Source organism: Thamnophis elegans, chromosome 6 (genome assembly GCF_009769535.1).
Source record: "Thamnophis elegans isolate rThaEle1 chromosome 6, rThaEle1.pri, whole genome shotgun sequence".
In the NCBI taxonomy this organism is placed as follows: Eukaryota; Metazoa; Chordata; class Lepidosauria; order Squamata; family Colubridae; genus Thamnophis; species Thamnophis elegans.
In genome coordinates, this window is record NC_045546.1 from 69853337 (window position 1) to 69874543 (window position 21207).

A 21207-nucleotide genomic window follows, 5' to 3' on the forward strand; every position below is an offset into this window, starting at 1 on the left:
TAATGGGCAGGCTCCATTTTGGTGGTAAGTAGAAGATTACCTGTGTTCATATAGAAGTTTTTTGCTGTTCTAGATCAAAGAGAAAACATTTCAGTTACAAGAACGGTCTGTTCCCTGCAATAAATATTCAGCCACATATTCAGTACCATTTGGAATCAAATAGAATGGTATGCTAAGTACAGGTAGACCTCAACATACAATAGTCCATTTAGTGACCATTTTAAGTTATGACAGGACTGAAAAAAAGTGATTTATGACCATTTTTCAACACATGACTGTTGCAGCATCCCATGGCCACATGATCAAAATTCAGATGCTTGGCAACTGATTCATATTTATGACATTTGCAGTGTCCTGGGGTCATATGATCACCTTTTGAGACATTCTGACAAGCAAAGTCAACTGTGATTTGCCTCTCATTAGTTCTGTATTGCCACTTTGGTTATTTCCCCTATTGTAGGACATCCCTGGCCTGGCACAAGGAGGATCTTCATCAGGGCAATCCAGAACCTGGCTCCAAGGTAAGGTCTGGGGTAGTGGAGGACATGAAATCATTCAGCTCAACTGCTTGACTGAGGGAAAACCTTTCTTTAGCTGAAAATAAGACCATCCCAGATAATAAGTCCAATTGAGCTTTTGAGTGCATGTGCTAAAATAAGCCCTCCCCCCAAAATAAGCCCTCCCCTAAAATATTTAAACGCATGCGCAGCTGGTCCCCACCATTTCCTGGGTGGAAGGGGGGAACATGCCCAATGCACCTCACACACATCTGCCATCCATGCAGAGGCCACCCCCGCAAACCCTAGCTACCATGCCCCTTCTTTTAGTGGCGGCTGCAAAAAGAGCGGCAGGCCCAGGGATGCTAGGGCTGGCAAGAGGGTGCCAGAAACAGAGACAGAACTTCCAGCCCTCTCTGGATCAGCTGATCTGTGGGCCGAGGTTAAGGGGCCTCCTGCATTTCAAAAATAATTAGACCTCCCCGAAAATAAGGCCAAGTGCTTATTTTGGGGGTCGAAAGAAAATAGGACCCTGTCTTATTTTCGGGGAAGCAGAATAAGTAGAATGAGTTTTGTGCTGTCCTTTTAAAATGTCATGGATTTGCTGTTCTTTGAACTTGTCAAGGACAACCTAATCTTTATAAATGCCTATGGAGATTCTTACTCATCCAGGTCATAGTTATCCCAAACATGCTTCTTTCAAGAGACAACTGGACTTTCTGGTTTCTCTTTGAAGACATTTTGCTTCTCATCCAAGCTTCTTCAACTCTGACTGGATGGTGGGGAATGGAAGGATTTATACCAGGGATGGTGAACCTTTTTTGGCTCACGTGCCAAAAGTGGGTGGAGCATAGAGGGGGGCGTGCACCGGCATGCCACATATGCACATGCTTCCCTCCTCTGCGCACATGTGCGCATGACCAGCACTCCCCCCCATTTTTGGTGCTCTTTTTTCACCCTCCCCAGGCTCCAGAGGCTTTCTAGGAGACTGGGGAGGGCGAAAACAGCCTCTTCCCCCCCCCCGGGAGGCCCCCCCGGAGGCTTCAGGATCTTCCCTGAAGGCTCTGGAGAGCAAAAAACAGCCTACAGCCAAACCAGAAGTCACTTCCTGTTTTTTCATAGGGCCGTTCTTCGCCCTCCGGAGCCTTCAGGGAAGCCTCCTGAAGGCTCCAAAAGGCAGAAAATGGCACTATGGCCAAACCAGAAGTGTCTTCCAGTTTGGCCACAGGGCTGTTTTTTGCCCTCTGGAACCTTCAGGGAAGCCTCCTGAAGGCTCCAGAGTGTGAAAAACGGCCCTACGAACAAATCGGAAGTCCATTCCTGAAGTTGCTGTTTATCCATAGGGCTGGTTTTTCGCATTCCGGAGGCTTCAGGAAAGCCTCCCGAGGGCAAAAAATGTCCTCAAAAGAAGGCCAGTGTGTTGTTTGGTCGCAAACATTTGTGCATCACCGCTTTCAATTGTGTTTAAAATCAGCAATTATCAACCCAATATACATGAGTACATTGTTATCATTGTAAATCATATATTCAGTTTACTCTTATAATTTATACACAATTAAAAGCCGTGATGCACAAATGTTTGTGACCAAACAACATGCTGAACACATATGTAATTGATGATATTTTTACGTTATATGTATGTTTGTTTTTGTTTGTTTAAAAAATAAAAATAAAACTTTTATTAAAAAAAAGGCCAAAGTCAACTGGTCAATGTGTGCATGCTGGAGCTGACAGGGCTATACCTTATGTACCCTGACAAATGGCTCCTGTGGCACATGTGCCATAGATTCGCCATCACGGATTTGTACTCTTTGAAGGCAACTGGACATTTGCATTCATTTAGCAGATCGTTAAAGTCACCTGGACCTTAACGACCTGTGATCTGTGCCATCAGGATAACCTGAGTGGTGCAAATTGGTGGGGAGCCTTCTTAGAACTCTTGAAAGGACTGTGTTGTAGATTGGAGATAGATGATGTTGTATTCACCCCCCTCTGTTGATTGCCTCCTTTTTTTAAAGACAAGTTTTATTGCATAAAAATTTTTCCCCCATCATACATACTTTATGGACATAGTGTGATTGTGATCACATCTTATGCATCATATTTATAATCATAGTTTCAATATATTCTAATCTTCCCACTTTTATCAATATTCATCTCTTTCGTATAATCCTTTATCTTTTTTCATTAATTTATTTAAGCTTACATATCATTACTAAACACCCTTTTCTTTTTGTCTTTGACTTACTATTAATTCATCTTTACAAATTAATCATTTTTAACAGGGGTGGGTTGATGCCGGCATTACTGCAGGTTTGGCGGGCAATTTTTTTTTCAAAATATGGACTCTCATTTTAGAGGAGCAAGATTATATCACCCTTTTGTATTGCTCTGCTAATGGAATCTCAATCCCACACTTTATAGTGCATCCTTAATATCCTTTACAGCATACTCAGGTCGGTAACGTGCATGACCAATCAAATGTAGGCCAGTGGGTTATGTTGCTAGATAAGCTTGGAACTGCAATCTTCTTAACAAGTTTTGACAACTTTTTGTTCATATAAAGTACCATGTAAAAGAGAAAGAGTATAAAATACTGTAATACAAGCTAACACATTATCAAAAGATGAAAAGATGCTCAAAAAATTTGGCAGGTATCAACAGACTTTACTTTAATGTTAAGAACGGATGTCAAACTCGCTGCGTCACATTGCCATCACGTGACATTTCGTGACGTTTTTCCCATTCACTGAGTTGGGGTGGGCATGGCCTGTGCATGACACATTCGGCCCATGGGCCGCCAGTTTGACACTCCTGATATAAAGTATATATACAAAAAAGGTGAAGTACATAAAGAAGTTGGAACAGATATTCATTTTGTTTCACATATTAAAGAAATGCCTTTTCTAAAATGAAGATTGTTACAATACAGGTTGTCTTCCTTTAGTGGCTGTTTAATGTAGCAATCTTTTGCATTTATGATGGTGATGAAATAGTAACTTTGTGACCAAACTTCACATTTATGACCTTTGCAGACCTGTAAAGCAAAGCAAAGCCAAAGTAAGATCATAAGCACAATTGCGGTGTCACTTAGTGACTGCTTCACTAACATTAACAGACTGCTAAAATGCTCTAGCTATCTAGCTGTCTATCATCTCTATCATATTTCTCTCCCCCCTATCATATTTCTGAACTGCCTATCTCCCTCAAAGAGGAACTCTGGGCAATGTACAGTAGAATAGAAAAACAATATATAGTAATAGCAGACATATACCACTTCACAGTACTTTTCAGCCCTCTCTAAGTGATTTACAGAGTCAGCATATTGCCCCCAACAATCTGGGTCCTTATTCTATTGACTTTGGAAGAATGGAAGGCTGAATCAAACTTGAGCTGGTCAGAATTGAACTCCTGACTGAGGGCATAGGTAGCCTGCAATATTGCATTCTAACATTGTGCCTTCATGGTTCCTGAATTTTCCTTTTTGTAGAAAATTTAAAATGTTAGAATTAAAATTTCAAAATTAAATTTTAGAGGGAGGCAAGAATAATTAAACCTTGTTAAAAAATCAATTAAAAAGGCAATGGGAGGGCTCACAGGACACCACCCAGTTCCTCTGCTTCATGATCCTTTGGGCTCCCGACATAATAGGATATTGAATGAATAACAGAAAACGTTAAGGCTTTTCCATTATTTCATTATTACTGAAATAGGAAGAAAAAGTGTTTGCTATTATAAAGACTGGAGATTGGATGGAGTTAGCAATGGATATATTGGGAGTCTCAAATGTTTCACACATAAGGCTGGAAATTGGATTGCAGAAGCATTTTTTTTCTCTATATAGCTCAGGAGTCCAGTAACACATAAGATTTGTTAAATAGCCAAAAGAGGGCTGGAGAATCATTAGCTCTGTTTGATGCCTATTGATGTTCTCTCCCTCCCTCCCCACCTCTCTCTCTCTCCCCTCCCTTTCTTTTCCCAGTGTTTTGTTGTGCGGTCCTTAGGCTGGGTTGAGATTCCTGAGGAGGACTTGGCACCAGGAAAAAGCAGTATTGCAGTAAATAATTGCATCCAGCAACTTTCCCAAAGCAATTGTGACAATTTTGGCCCTGCTGATAGATGGGGTGAGGTGAGTGCCTAAGGTATATAACCCCAGGGAAAAATGTCTGCTCCTAAGATATCCCCTGTTTTCTCTTGCCAAATTCCACTGTCTCCCATTTGGAATGTAGACATTAATTTCTTGGACCCAACTATTCTGGGGTTTTCTTTTGTCTCTTGGCCTGGGTGAAGGTTGCCATCGGAGAGTCTTTCCATTCTTGTTTTCAAACATATTTATTCTCTTCCATTGTAGGCTGATATCATTACATTTAACTCTAGGGCTTGTTGGCTTTCCAAATTGAGCTTTATTTTCAGTTTCTACCAATACAAAAAGTGCAGCTTTGAGAAAATCAAACTAGTAAGTTAAACAAAATGGTTTATACCAAGAAGAATCACAGTGGGCTATAGCCAGGAAATAAAAACCTATTTGATGTTTTATTATTTAATCAGCTGAGCAATAAAGTGTGGGCTGGTACAGCCCTTTCTTCAAAAGCATATATAGCAGCACAGGACAATTTTATGAATGGCTGGGCAGTGGAGGAATTTGACATGGCCAAACCTGCCTCCCCTGAGGCTGTCAATGCAGCTTGCTTCTTAACAGAAAGTTCACCCCAGCAGAAAGCCTACAGTATATGTGTAAGGCAGTGAGACAAACAGTTGCAAGTTTGTAGAGTTGGAGATAGGGAAAGTTGGAGATGAAGAAAATATTGGAAGCCACTGCAGTGGCTCAGTTGAAAGAAAAAATAAGCAGGAGTTTCCCACTGATCAAAGCCAATTAAAGTGTCTGCAGCAGAAGCAAGGAACCACAGCTATCTGAAGCAGAAAGGACATCAAGGGATGAAAATAAAGCCCAGGTCCCAAATGAATCTCAAGGCAGGAGACAAGCAAACAAATGGTCAGGTCATGTATTGCTCCAAACCCTTGAAAATCCTGAACTAAACCCCAAAGTCCTGGTAAACAGGCTACTTGCAGGGAAGTGTAAAAGAAGACCAAAAAAGGGGCCAAACTCAGAAGACCACTAGTTTCCAAGTTGCCCTAACCCAACTTTCCATAGACTGAACTAAAACAGGCTGGGGAGGAACAGGAATATAGGGAGGAAAGCACCATAATAAAAGTCCCTGCTCAGAAATTAGCTCTTTCTGCTTTCATGTGTCTATCTGAAAAAGCTATGCGGAAAGGAATTTGAAGCACATGTACAATGAGTTCCAGTTTCATATATGTGCTGTTAAATCCTTCTGTTTCATTCCAAACTTCTCCCCTCGCCCCCAGACCTTCTCAACCGGTTTAAGCCAATCCCAATAGGGAAGTGACTGGTCCCACCTTCTGTACTGACCTGAGGAGGAAAATTCAAAAGATTTTGAAGGCAAAGCAATACTGCAATGACAACTGCTGGAATAGGACAAAACACTTGTAACAGCTTGGATCAAAAATGAATGCATTTGTTCCCTCCTCCGCCTTCCATTCAGCATGTCCAATTTTCAGAAACTGCCTGGACAGGTCCAGTTTTGTTGGCAAGCGTTTCAGAAGTGGTTTGCCATTGCTTGCTTCCTAGGACTAACTCAAGTGACTAACCGAGGGTGACGCAGCCCACTTTGTGCCCAAAGCACTAAGGCAGGACTTGCAGTCTCCCTGTTTCTAGCCTGGTTACTTTAACCACTACACCAAACTGTCTCTCATTTGTGCCTTTTTCAAAACAAAACAAAAACAAAATAATGAAAACACAGGGGCTCTATTTTGTCCAAGAGTAAATTACAGAGTTGGATTTATATTAGAACTGTTTGGTGATATAATTCACAAATCTAAAGACTCTGTAAATGAATTTAGATACATTTATGCTGAGAGCTCAGGCATATAAACAGTGTGTTGTCTGGGTAAGTTTGAGCAATAATCATCATAATAATAACAATAGCATTCATAACATTAGTAATAATCATATAGTAACAATGATATCTCATCATGACATTGATAATAAACATAATGACAATAGTGCTTACTTATCCATTTGATTAAACCATTTTTACAAAATTAGTCATTCTCTTATATTTTTTGAAATCTATGTCTGTTTCTGCTCATTAACCATTGATAGAACAAATCCCATATTAAGAAATATTTAGTGTCTTCCTTGTCTTTAATTTTAAGTGTTCATCTATCCATTTCTGCACATTCTGGTTTTTTTTATTATTACATTCTCTTCTGTAGGGATCTCTATGCTCTTCCAGTGTTGTGCAAATACAATTCTAGCCACTGTTAACACATGTAGTACTAAGTACATATTATCTTTATTATATTTTTCTGGTATGATACTCAACAGAAATATTTCCGGTTTTAAGTCTATGTGTTCCTTTATCATTTTTTCTATCCAAGTATGTATTTTTGTCCAGTATTTTTTTGGCTTTGGACACGTCCACCACATGTGGTAATACGAGCCCCGTGTCTGGTTACATTTCCAGCACTTAGCAGAGATATCCTTGAACATCTTAGCTAGTCTTGTTGGTGGAAAGTGCCATCTATAAAACATTTTATATAAGTTTTCTTTATATGCAGTTGACATTGTTAATTTATAATTCCTCTCACACAACTTTTGCCATTTGTCTAATTCTATCGAGTAACCAAAGTTTTTAGCCCACGCTATCATTGCTTCCTTTACTTGTTCTCTTCCATTCAGTAAATAGTTGTAATTTTTTAAATTAACTTTTCATCTGTTCCTGTTAGGTTCTGATCTAATTCTGTTAGTTCTTTATAAAAACCGTATGTTTTGACATCTTTCTCATATCTTGACTGCATTTGTACATGTTAAATCAACCCCTTGACTATTCAATTCCTGCTTACTTTTAAGTTCCCCTTTCTCATTCAGAATATCTTTATATCTTATGATTTTTCCCATGTTAACTGGATGTATCAGTGCCTCCATCATGGAAAGCCAGGCTGGGATTTTCAAATAGTGCTTTTCTCTCATTTTTACCCACACTAACAATAATGCATTTCTGATATAGTGTCCTTGGAGGTATCAGTGTATTTTATTTTTTCCATACCTTTGGAAGGCATGCCACCCAATTTCAAGTCATGTCCCTCCAAAATTAATAGTTGCCTGTCTCAGATTTATCCATTCTTTCAGCCATGTAAATGCAGATGCCTGGTAATATCACTTCCAATCTGGCAACCCAAAACCTCCTCTGTTATTAGAATCTTGTAGCAATTTCATTATTCTTGCTTTTTTCCCTTGCCAAATGAATTTTGACATTAATCTATTCAGTTCCTCAAAATATTGTTTTCCAAATTTATTGGAATTGTTTGGAACAAGTAAGGAAGATGATAGGAAGATGTTATGTTAGGGAACTTTCCCTTTTAATCTATCATAAGATAGTGTTCCCAGTCAGAATATGTCCCCATTATTACAGCTTTTGCTAAACATGCCTTAGACAGAGGGATTTTCATTCCTGTACCATTCACACTTCTCGGCTTTCCTTAACAGGGTCAAAACATGGTGATGATTCTCAAGGAAGATACAATGAACTTGGTGGATCCTTTGGACCACAGCCTCATCCACTGCCAGCCCATCATCAATATTCGTGTTTGGGGGGTAGGCTGCAACAAAGGCAGGTGAGTAATAATGGTAGGTTCGAGAAAGGAGACCTTCTTACCGAAACCATACTCCAAGGGCAACTTTTCAGTCTACGTGTTGTAACTAGTGAGTTATTAAGCTATAGATGCTTTGGGTGCAAAAATTTAGGACTAGCCATCACCACCCTGACTTTCCCATGGGATCTTCTGCTACTTCTTTCTACCCTTATCGTGTGGGATCACCACTTATTCCCAAGCTATTAACAGGGTAGCTGCTTCAGATACTCTTCATTAATCGTTCTTTTTTCCCCCTACATGCTATGCTTGATCAAGGGACAGGTAAGTTCCCCTCTTCCTCCTGAAGCAAAGCTAGAGCTTGGAGCCCTGCTCTTGCTCATTGGGCTCTCCTCTCCTTGCAGGGATTTTGCTTTCGTGGCCAGTGACAAGGACACGTGTGTGCTGAAGTGCCATGTCTTCCACTGCAATGTGCCTGGCAAGGCTATTGCCAAAGCTCTGCATGAAATGTGCTCCAAGGTATCCCTCCTGACTTGTAGCACAGTTCTTTCCATTGATACGTAAACACTCGCACACACACACGCACACCACCTGCATATGCACCCAGACATACATATGCCACATATGGAAAGGGGGTGGTTCTGAGACAGGGACATGCAGTCACTAGAGGCAGGGGAGGCGGGGCCTCACCAGTCTCCTCAGGAAAAGGAAATAATTTTAAAGATTTTTAAAAAAATAATTAAAGCCAAGGTAGTTGCTACCAGACTCCAAGTCACAGTGATTTGGGTCTGTGCTTAGTGTTAACTATAGGAGGAGGCGAGAGAACTCGGGGCCTCCTTTGCATAAGGAATTTTTCGCCTTTTAAAAGTTAAGAAAGGGTTAAAAAGCAAAAAATTTCGTACGCATAGGAGCTACTGATTCTCCCGCTCCTGATCTGGGAGCAGTGAATCATTCCTTGTTGGCAGTTGAGCACGCTTACGTTTGGCGGGTTATTTCGGAGGGCGCGCTTCAGAGGAAAGAGGAGTGGGGGAGAAGGAGGAGGCTTGCTCTTCACTGCAACATGTATGTATTATTTGGTTGGTTCACTAGTTGAAACAGAAATAGTTCCCTGAAGAATATTTAACGTGGTAAAAAGAAGCTGACTTCTTCAAATGAGGAGCCCAGACAAGACTGGAGCGAGAGCCGCGGAGGTGAAAGGCAAAGAGGGGTGTGTGTGTGGGGGGTGTTCCAAGAGGCCCCCTCCCCTTTTGGCACTCCGCAAGCCAGGCCCGCAGCGGCAAGAGGCTCCACTCCGCTTCTATCGCCCCCCCTCCTCTCCAGAGAAGCTGGCCATGAGCGAGTCTCCGCAGCCCCGGTTCCATCTCCAAGCAGCCCCTGGAGGAAACGGGCCAGCCCCGCTTCCCTCCCCGGACTTTCTGGCAGCAGAGGACCCGCATTCCGCTCCCCCTTCAAAGCCCCGAGTGGCCAGCCTCGGCTCCTGCCGGTTTCTTCCAGAGCTCTAGCAGGCCTGCCAAGGAGGAGCCCGGACAAGGCTGGAGCGAGAGCTGTGGAGGTGAAAGGCTGGCCACTTGGGGCTTGGAAGAGGGAGCGGAATGCGGGTCCTCCACTGCTGGAAAGTCCAGGGAGGGAAGTGGGGCTGGCCTGTTTCCTCCTGGGGCTGCTTGGAGAGGGAACCAGGGCTGCGGAGACTTGCCCGTGTCCGGCTTCTCTGGAGCAGAGGGGGGGGGATAGAAGCAGAGCTGAGCCTCTTTCCGCTGCAGGCCTGGCTTGCGGAGTGCCAAAAGGGGAGGGGGCCTCTTGGAACACCCCCACCCCCACCCCTCTTCGCCTTTCGCCTCTGCGGCTCTCGCTCCAGCCCGGGCAGGAACCGGCGCTCTTCTGCTGTGGGCGGGACGTACTCCTGGTGGCCTGCGGCTCCGGCACCTGTAAGGTGGAAGTGTTTGCCCTGTGGGGCAGGCAAAAGCTGAAAGAAAGCGCCCCACCGCTTCTGTCTGACATAGAGGTGCCCCGCAGCTGGGTCGGACGTAGCTGTGGGGCGCGGGACGCCTCTATTTCGGACATAGCTGCTGCCGGGGGGGGGGGGGCAAAAGCCGCTTTCTTTCTTTTTGCCTCACCAGCCATATGCTTCACCGCATGTCACTGTTCTGAGATGTACTTTCAGTGCAGCGTCAAGAGTTTTCAGGACTGTAACTAAGTAACAGACGTCACTGATGTTTCATTCTGCAGGAGTGGGAGACAAAATGAGTATTAAAATAATTTTAGTCTCTTTATATATTTTCCAAATCAAGGGGAAATTATGTAAAGGGAGCAAAGACTTTGCCAGCCTATCTCTGCATGATAATTCTCTGAGAATTGAAAGATGAAGTTGGGAGGGCAGAAATAAAAAAATACTGGAAAGATTTCCCTAAAGATTCCTCTGATGTGTTATGACTTGGATCACCTCCTCTGATTATACGACTTGGATTAGAGCATATACAGTCCACTCATGCTTCCTAGTGCACACCCATAGAAACAATGAGGGATGTGGGAAGCAGAAACACACACATACCAATATGATACATTACTTCATTACACAGAAGAAGCTAGAGACCTCCACTGTGACCATGGCTGGGAAAGGGGCCAGAACAGTGGTGAAATTCAATTTTTTTTTACTACCGGTTCTGTGGGCATGGCTTGGTGGGCGAGGTGTTGCTTGGTGGGCGTGGCAGCGGATGGATACTGCAAAATCTCCATTCCCACCCCACTTTGGGGCCAGCCAAAGGTGGCATTTGCCGGTTCGCCGAACTACTCAAAACGTTTGCTACTGGTTCTCCAGAACCTGTCAGAAGCTGCTGGATTTCACTCCTGGGCCAGAAACAATACCAGAATACTTGCTTGGCATCTTTTCCCTTCCTTCCTACTTTGCCCCAATCTTACCTGCTACTATATCTATTACAAGCTTCCTGTTGCTATACCTGGCAGCAGTGGGGGAATTTATTCTCTTGCAACTGTACTTTTACTGCTTATTGTACAAATGTTTATAGCCTGCAACATTTTATTGTAGTTCTGAATGGTTGCAAACTGTTTATGTTGTGGGCTTCTTGGTGCTTGCTTTATGAGTTTAGTTGTTTGCTACAAACTTTTCATTACCCAACTACCATGTTTCTCTGAAAATAAGACCCAGTCTTATTTTCTTTTGGCTCCAAAATAAGCACTAGGGCTTATTTTCAGAGGATGTTTCTCAGAGGATGTTTCTCCCCACCCCCCACCCCTAAGGTACATGGGAATACCCACTTCTTCTGCTTGCTCACGGTGGGGTAAGAGGCTGTGTGGTGTCCTATTGCCACTGCTACAAGGCAGGGTGGGTGGAGCTGACGCATGTGCTGTACACTGGCTTACCTTAGGGCTCCCGCAGCCAGGCCACCCGCACCCCGACACCTGCCTCGCTTTGCGGTGGCAGCTCCAGTAGCCCTGTCCAGCAGGACCTTGCATTGCCGTGGTCCACTTCTTCTGCTTGCTCAGATGGCTGCAACAGAGCAGAAGGCTGAGTGATGTGCTGGTGCAGCAACCACAAAGTGAGGCAAGGAGGGTGGAGCTGCCCCATGCGCCCCCCACTGACTTACCTCAGGGTCCATGCAACCAGGCCATCTATACCCTGACACCTGCCTCACCTTGTGGCCATGGCACCAACATATCACTTGCAGTGGTGGGATTCAAAAATTTTTACTACTAGTTTTGTGGCATGGCTTGGTGGGGTATAGCTTGATGGTTGTGGTAGGGGAAGGATACTGTAAAATCTCCATTCCCTCCACACTCCAGGGGAAGGTTACTGCAAAATCCCCATTCCCTGCCGATCAGCTGGGACTCAGGAGGCAGAGAATAGATGGGGGCGGAGCTGGTCAGAGATGATATTTACCAGTTCTCTGAACTACTCAACATTTCCGCTATCGGTTCTCCAGAACTGGTCACAACCTGTTGAGTACCACCTCATACTCCATTGTGGCCAGATGAGCAAGCAGAAGAAGTGGGCCAGCAGCCATGCAAGGTCTTGCTGGATGGGGCTGGTGGAGCTGTCGCTGCAAGGTAAGGAAGGTGTTGGGGTGTGGATGGCCTGGCTGTGAGGCTCTTGATGTAAGCCGATGCGGAGTGCATGGGGCAGCTCCACCCCCCACCTCACCTTGCGGGCATGGCACCACAAGCAACCAGATGGAAAAAGCAGCTGGCTGGATGCGCTAGAGCTTAGGTAGGGCTTGTTTTTCGGGTAGGGTTTCTATTAGGTACACATGCAAAACATGGTAGGTCTTATTTTCAGGATAGGTCTTATTTTTGGGGAAATAGATAACACCACACTGGTTTTATTTTGTTGGGTAATGAAACATCTGCCAGCTAATAACCAAGTTTAGAGAGAACCAAGAATTCCACACTCCAAGTCTGAGCTGCAGATATTCTCTTCTACAATTAATATTTGCAGACAAGAAACTGGATGAAGCAGAAATGGAAATACTTCAAATCTCACACAGGAAATTGCATGAAAGACCTAATATTGTTCTATCTGAGAATTCAATTGCAGAGAAGGACAAAAACATACAGGATATACTTAATATAGTAGCTATATTTCTTGGGGGCTTATCTGAAATGTACAGTGCATTCATATGTGGATAAGAGACAAAGCTGAAGGCATAGGTTGTATTTCATTTTAAAAAACCTAATGCTTAGAGATTAAATTGCGTAGAAGGAATTAGAATAATGATATAATACATATATGAATACTGGTATGTACTTGGACCTGGATAGCTTTAGATGATATCTATAGTCATCTAAAATGGTAGTGGATCTGGATACTTGAGAGACCGCCTCCTGCCAATCACCTAATCGCGACCCATTAGATCACATAGATTAGGCCTCCTCCGAGTTCCATCTGCCAGTCAGTGTTGACTGGCAACTATGTGGAGGAGAGCCTTCTCGGTAGTAGCTCCGACCCTTTGGAACGATCTCCCCGTGGAGATTCGTACCCTCACCACCCTCCAGACCTTCCGCACAGCCCTTAAAATCTGGCTATCCCGTCAGGCCTGGGGTTAAAGAATGTAACTCACCCCCACCCGAATGGTATGAATGTTGTGTTCTATTTTTAATTATGTATTGTCCTTATGTGTTATTGTTTGTATCCCCCTCCCTTTGAGTTGTAAGCCGCCCTGAGTCCCCCCAGGGAAAAGGGCGGCCTATAAATAAATTTTCAAATACTCAAATACTCAAAATACTCAAATAAAATGTGAAGGTCCGGGAATGCACTTCGTGAGAAAGGTTTTGAATCCCGGGGAATGACATTTGGCTATTCCTTTCTGTGGAGTTGTAATAAAAATAAACCAGATGCATGGGTGCTCCTGGTGGTTAAGCATAAAAAAGGCAATTATATTCAGAATAAAAAACAGCAGATCAATACAAATAGCAAAGCATGCAAAAAAAACAAAATAAAATTGTTTGTTTTATTTATCCTAAGTTATTCGTACCAAAAACAGAACAACTTGGGAGAAATGAACAGAATCAGAACAAGTAAAAAGAAAAGGGGAAATAGTGGAGAGGAATTTTTTAAACAGCACAGGAAAAGTTAATGAATTAGGTTTGAAACACTCAAGCAGTGCCAGATGTAGACTTGGTGAGTGCCTAAACGAATATTTCTCAACCTTGGCAATTTTAAGCTGTGTGAACTTCAATTACCAGAATTCAGTGCTGAATGACCATGTATTCCCAGAGCTCAACATTGACTGAGGGATTCTGGGAGTTGAAGTGCACCTAGTTAAAGTTGCCAAGATTGAGAAATATTGCCCTAAGCCTGTGAGGGCGAATCTATGGCAAGTGTGCCACAGGTGGCATGTGGAACCATTTCTGAGGGCACTTGAGTCGTTCCCCTGTCAGCTCCAGAGCACATGTGCATGCTGGCCAGCTGATTTTTGGCTGTTTTTCACCCTCCGGAGGGCGAAAAATGCCCAGCTCACAAACTGGAAGTCCGTTCCCAAACTTCCAGTTTGTGCATTGAGCCATTTGGTGTTCTCTGGAGGTTTCAAGGAACCCTCCTGAAGCCTCCAGAGGGATAAAAATGGCCCAATGGGCAACCCAGAAGTCAGAAAACTGCCTGTTTCTGGCCTCCGGAGGGCTTCCAGGGGGTGGGGAAGGCCGTTTTTGCCCTCCCCAGGCTCCTAAAAAGAGTCTGGAGCCTGGGGAGGGCAAAAAGCAGGTTCACTGTGCCATCACCTGCCAAAAGCAGGGGAGGGGGGTTGCGCGTGCATGCACGGGGGGAAGGCGCATAAAATTATAGTGGGCACGCACACACATTCCCCCACACACACACACTTCCCCCACTTTTGGCATGCGATGGCAAAAACATTAGCCATCACTCCCCCAAGCTATATAAAGCTAGGAGGTCCCTTGATAAGAAGTTTCATCAGAACATCTCACCAAGCTGCTTACCAAATCAAGATGTTGGGTCACCAGAAAAAACAAGGAAAACATATATAGGAGGTACTGGTATTTAAAACAAAAATACATATGTATATTTTCAAATGAATGCATGTACTGATTAAATATTTATCATTTGTCTGGCTTCATCTCTCTCACAGATTATAATATATTACTCATTATTCTGGAAATAATACTAAAATGAAATCTTAAATATAATTTTAAGATACGTGTGTGTGTGTGTGTCTGTGTGTGTGTGTGTGTGTGTGTGTGTGTGTGTTTAAAATCACAACCCCTGGTATGCCCAAATATGGGAGGAAGTTCACTGCTTCCATTCTCTGTCCATCGGCTTGTCATAAGAGACCATATATACATGCATACATACATACATACATACATACATACATACATACATACACATACTATATATACATACATATATATATATATACATACTCACACACACATACACACACACACACAAAATACGTAATCAAGATCAGTTTTATTAATGTAGGTAATGAACTCATTTGCAAAATTTAAAACAGATATTCTGAAATTTTCTGAGGTTCTAAGCCATAGCTTGTTTAACTTATTCATAAATCTGGCTGTCCTCTCAAAGCATATAACAAATTATGTATATATTTTGAAATGTACTTTTTGCAGATTATAGACGTAAATTGCAACAAGTTATAATGTTTCATCTTTTTTTAGCCTGCCTGTAAATAAATCACGGCAGTCCTGTTAATCTATTTTCCCCTTTATGAGTGACTATTTTGAGGAAACACTTGATTTACACCTCACCTAATGTATTTCTGTTGTGCTGTATGTCTGACTTCCTCATCTGAACAGATGCAGTAATCATGTAAGTTTGCAAACAAGAGATTTTAGTTATGATGCAGATGGCAGCTGGAAGCCTGCCTGTATACTGTATGTAGCAGCCAGTTTATTTTCTATATATGGTACTGCTTATTATTTCCCCTGCACAGTTTCACTGTATTACTCTGAAGGTGATCTTCTGTGTGAGCAGGTTGCGTCTCCTACAGATGGTGGGCTGAACATTCCTGAAATCCTAATGAAATTTGCCAGGCTTTCTGCCTATGATAGTTATCTAATGTGCAACGGACGGAACAGGTTTGGGAAAGGATGGGGTGAATAAAGTATTGCCAGACATAATAGTGGTGACATATAATGGTGCATTTAAATAATAATGATTTTAGTCTTTACTCAGGAAGATTCGGTTTTAATTATTTAAATTACCACCAGGAAGAGTCTGTTTATTCTTTTAACAAACCACTCATGTGGTCTACTGTAATCTTGATACAGATTCACTGATTCTCAAAGATAGATGTAAGTTTTGTTTTAGGAAGCATGTCTAAACAGTAGAAAGTAGCAAATTGGAACAAGATCAATAAAAAGAGCAGTGAAGTAATTTGAGATTGGGTAGTAAGACCTATGAAAAGCAACTGCAGGTGTATATTTACATTTAAGAAAATATTATTGAAAGGCCTTCTTGACACAACTCTGAATACCTGAAAGGATGGCATGGAAAAGAAAGTCAAAAACTCTTCCCTATGGTTCCAGAGTACAGGATAATGGATAATGGATTTAAACAACAGGAAGGCAAGAAGAACTGTTCACTGTAAAAAGATTATATAGCAGAACCAATGATCAAGAAAAGTAGTAGAGACCTCCACTGGATGCATCCAAGCACAGTTGAAAATGCCTTAATTTGGCTTCATCTACTAGGTAGGGGGCTAGTCTTGATGGTCTAAGGCAGTGTTTCTCAACCTTGGCGACTTTAAGTCCTGTGGACCTCAACTTCCAGAATTCCCCAGCCAGCTCTGCTGGCTGGGGGATTCTGGGAGTTGAAGTCCATAGGACTTAAAGTCACCAAGGTTGAGAAACACTGGTCTAAGGGCCCCCTCTATATTTTTATTATTCTTTCATTTTGCACCAAGCAGTATCAATTTGTAGTCATCCACAATTTCTGTCTCTCATGGTACCATAGTGTGCAAGAACCAATGGTTTAAAAACGAACAACAAAAACCAGACTTTTAACATCTTAATTGATTTTTTAAAGTCCAAATACAATTTTAATGTTCTTAAAGAGGTATGCAAAATGAAAGGAGTTCTTGATAAGACTCTTCAAATACCTTATCATCAGATATCAGAAACAGCAATCGCAACTTCTAACTACACCCTAGGAACATCCTTGGTAATAGCATGGAAGATAAGAGGGAGTAAATGTGATTAATCTCATTCTTTCACATTTATTCTTAAAGTGAAAACACAAAAAGTCAATATATGTAAAATTGAATGAATGGAGTAGCTTCAGTAAAGAAGTCTGTAGATCATATTTATTTGAAAGAAAACCATGAATCTAAAATTATCTCTCTCAAGAAAATGAAAATCATAACGAAAATATCTCATTTGTCGGCATAGATTCATAGATTCTATGATTCATAGATTCATAGATTTGTCGGCATAGATTCAGCAAATGTAAACAAATTATTGGGGGTAAATCCAATTAATAAACAGTTGCTCCTTTTACCCATATAGAGAAAGTTATTTTCTTCCCTTGGAGTAATTTATTCTAAACTGAAAAATAATTATAATATAATTTATAATATATAATCATATTTGCATATACATACTCTCTCTCTCATCTATCTATCTATCTATCTATCTATCTATCTATCTATCTATCTATCTATCTATCATTACACATACATATGTATGTTAATGTACATATATACATACACACAGACACATACATACATACACATATACATTACAATTACAACTACAATATATTCAGCATATTACCAGAGTCTTGGGATTTCAAGCGTTCTGCACAGCATCTTAGCTGTTTCTAGCACTGATCTCTCTGGACAGCTCTTGTGTCATTCCTGGAATCTGTTGGAGCCAGCCTCCTAACTTAGAAGTCAGAGTCCCAAGAACTAATACTACCATTAGGGCCACTTTTACCTTTACTTTCTTCTCCAGCTCCTCCTTCATTCTCTGGTAGTTCTCCAACTTCTCCTATTTCTTCTTTCTGGGGTTGCTGTCATGTGGCACTGTTACATCTATCACCACTGTTGTCTTCCAGTCTTTGTTTACTACCATGATGTCCGGCTTGATTAGCCAGTACTGGCCTGTCTGCCTGGATCTGGAAATCCCACGGTTCTTACCCCTTTTATTTTCCACAACCTTCTCAGGGGTTGCCCATCTAGACTTTGGAGAGTCTTAGCCCATATTCTGTGCAATAAATTTTATTTTGTACGTATTGGGAGATATATGTGGTTGTTTAAATATTTTTGATAGTTGAAAAAAACCAAACTGAATAAAAAATTTATTACCACAATTCAAAAATCTATTTGATAACAGGAGTAATGGCTCTTTTACAATAGGGGTAGGCACCTGTACCATTTACAAATATTACTATAATTCCCAACAACTTCAGTCACTTTGGCCAGTGGTATAACACTAGAAATTATATTATAGCAAATTTAGCATGCCACATATTTCTATTTTAGCATATTATTATGAGAGTTTATATGTACATATAATACACACATACATATATTTTTTAATTCTAATGGAATTAGGGCTGATTGAGTTATTATAGGTTTCACAATTATGTATCAGGTTTCTTGTGAAATAAAATGTTCAAATCATTATCCAATTTTTAATGAAAACCAGTCTGAAAAAAAAATCTGAATTGTTGCTCACCATCTCTTCATTCTAGAAGAGATTAAGGAAGAACCAGGTTGCGTTGATAGCAGAGTCATCTATAGTTCACCATTTGTTCCCTTGAAGTCCTGGAAGCTGTATTTCTAACACTGCATTTGCCCTTTTTTGCAGTCACATTACATTGCTAAACTGGTGGTTTTAGGACTAAGTGATGTGAATCAGGACAGGCTGCTTTAAAGTATTGGTTATGATAGTGCTGCAATTAAAAACTATTAGGAAGGAGTGTTTTGGCCTTAGGAATACAGCACTTATCTATTATTCTTTAACAAAGCAGCTTCTTTCCTCTGTCTTTTTTTTTTGCTGATGATTCTTATTTCTAGTATTTTCTATTCTCTGTATAAACTGTTCTATCTTATTTTCTCTGAGCAGGAGACCTGCCCACCATACATCTATGACTGCCTCATTTCTTCATGTTTGTGGCAATCACTGTGTGATTTAACAGAACTAAATGCCTTATTTCCTAAACTTGTAATTACTGGTAGATGTGCATGTTAAACTGAAAATAACACTTGTATGTTTTCTTGTTTCTGACTTTTTAAATTATAGCTTGTGTGCTTGGTCACTTCTCCCAAAAGCGGGAAGGGCTAGTAACATCTCAAACCTAGAGGACCATCAGTTGGTATTAGAGAGTTACTTTTTATTATTGTAATATTTTATTTTTTATTGGAAGGAAAGTGTTCAAGTTGTGAGATTCTATATCACAAACTGATGTAAAGGGGAAGAATGTTTGATAAAGGCATCCCCCAAGAGAGGAGGTAGCAACAGCAGAAAATAAAGGCAAGTTGGCATAGCAGGGAATGTCAAATCCAGAGGACTACTGGGAAAGGCAGGTTGGCTTCCCACGTTTCACCTTAGTTTCAGCCCTAAGTTAGGTTATCATGACATGACATTAATGAATGAATCTACTGGGTAGATGTACCCAAGCTGTAGAATGAAGAAAAAGAATGAGCATGGAGCCCTTATACATAGCACCTACTAAGGACTCAAGCTATCCCAGGTGGAAAGCAAAATTGATTATTTTACCCTCTGGAACAATCTCAGCTATCTAGAGCAGTGTTTCTCAACCTTGGCAACTTGAAGATGTCTGGACTTCAACTCCCAGAATTCCCCAGCCAGCATTCGCTGGCTGGGGAATTCTGGGAGTTGAAGTCCAGACATCTTCAAGTTGCCAAGGTTGAGAAACACTGATCTAGAGCTCCCTAGAAGTCAAACAGTATGTTGAGAAGATATCTCCATAGCAAGTTGACAAAAGTTGGAAGCAGCATGCAAGAAGGTATCCTGCTTCCAATTGTGACATTGAGGGGAAGCATTGATGATACACCTTGATGCATTGCCACTATTTTGCTGCTATTCCCCTAAAGGATGAATGCCAATTTTAAATAATGGAGTTTTTGCTGTATGTGAATACGCCTGTTATTTGATGGCCAAAATCGCTAAAAATCTTCTTGGACTTGGACTCTGATTAGGCTAGTTTAGTTGAGGTGCCTGGGGCCTACTCTCATGCTAGTTTAATGATGAGCTTGAGTCTGTGACTCCTGATGTGGCAGCTAAGGAGTTCAAACTGAGTTCAACCACCTATTAGACCCAGTTTCCTCCTGCATTATTCAGATAGACCAAGAGATAGGCCATGGGTCCATGGTATCAGCTTCTTTGAGGGAATGGGGTGATTTCTTTGGCCTTGAAGGATGTGATGGTGTGCTACCTGATCAAGAAGCCATCCTTGTACTCAACAATTTTGGGCAACTATTGATCTGTTCACAGCCTTCTTCTGGGGGAGGGTTAGAATGTTGAGAACATGGTTGAACAGCAAAGGGTTCTAAAGTAATCTATTATCTAGATCTCTTTTAGTTGGGTTTCAGGCAAGGAGATGGATTTTGTCATATAATTGAAGCTTTTTTTAAATGAACATAATATTTACTATACTTCGTGAACATCCCTGGTAGTCATCAAAATGTACGAATAGTGTAGCTTGGTCTCATTTTATGAACATTAGTCAATAGAAGTCCCACTTGATTGATGATTTGAAAAAAATATTTTTGAACCATGCTCTTCACAGGCTTCATCAGACTCAGACCTCTAGTGGTTGATAGTCAATCAGCAAAGTGCCAATTAAGCTTGTGCATCTGTTAGTAAGCTCAACTAATAAGAGGATCAGATTGCATTTATTGAAGGAGGGGGACTTGTTATTTGAGTTCTTATTTCTGCCTATACAATTGGAGCCCATGCTCGGTTTTACTATAATAATATACTAAGATAGGCTTTAAGTTATAATGGCCTTTTTCTATCTTATAGATTATGGCTGAGCAAGCAGTGGCAAGTAGCAGCCTCTCTCGATCCATCACCCTTGAATCTTTTTCTCCAAATGACATATCTCTGCAAGGTAACAAGATTCTAGACCAAGTTTCTTTAATTACATGCATTTTATTTTTCCTCACAATTACAGAAATGTAGTGATTATTCCTTAGGCTTTTATATTAGGAACCACTACTCTTTACCACCTTACCCCAGAAAGAAGCTCGGCTTTGGGATGAAAGATTGAATGACAAAGCAGCATTTTTGCTATATAAGGATGATTCTTTGAATTTCACCTTGGCATTTGTTGCTTGGTGTTTTTATCTTTGAATGGATTTTGTCTGATCTTCACAGACGGTGAAGGTTATGTGTGGTAAATCATTTCACTGAATAGGATCCATACCTTTCCTGATACATCATGAAGTACAGTGCACAGTAAACAGCAAATTACCATATTGTCCGGTTTGAAAATACACAACTGAATACCTGCTATAATTGTAGAAGAATTCTGGAAATGGGTGGGAAATCAGAGAGATGATCAGTGAAGAGCACATCT

General features: G+C 41.3%; 1 protein-coding gene across 1 annotated transcript in view; it reads left to right on the plus strand.

Moving 5' to 3' along the window:
- The window catches only part of APBB3 (amyloid beta precursor protein binding family B member 3), a 54250-nt gene that overhangs the window by 20898 nt on the left and 12145 nt on the right, over positions 1-21207 (plus strand). The window contains exons 5-10 of the mRNA XM_032219177.1: positions 461-521; positions 4480-4626; positions 8068-8195; positions 8490-8495; positions 8576-8690; positions 20652-20739. Coding sequence (XP_032075068.1) covers positions 461-521; positions 4480-4626; positions 8068-8195; positions 8490-8495; positions 8576-8690; positions 20652-20739 — 545 coding nt within the window. The remainder of the gene's footprint in view (positions 1-460; positions 522-4479; positions 4627-8067; positions 8196-8489; positions 8496-8575; positions 8691-20651; positions 20740-21207) is intronic.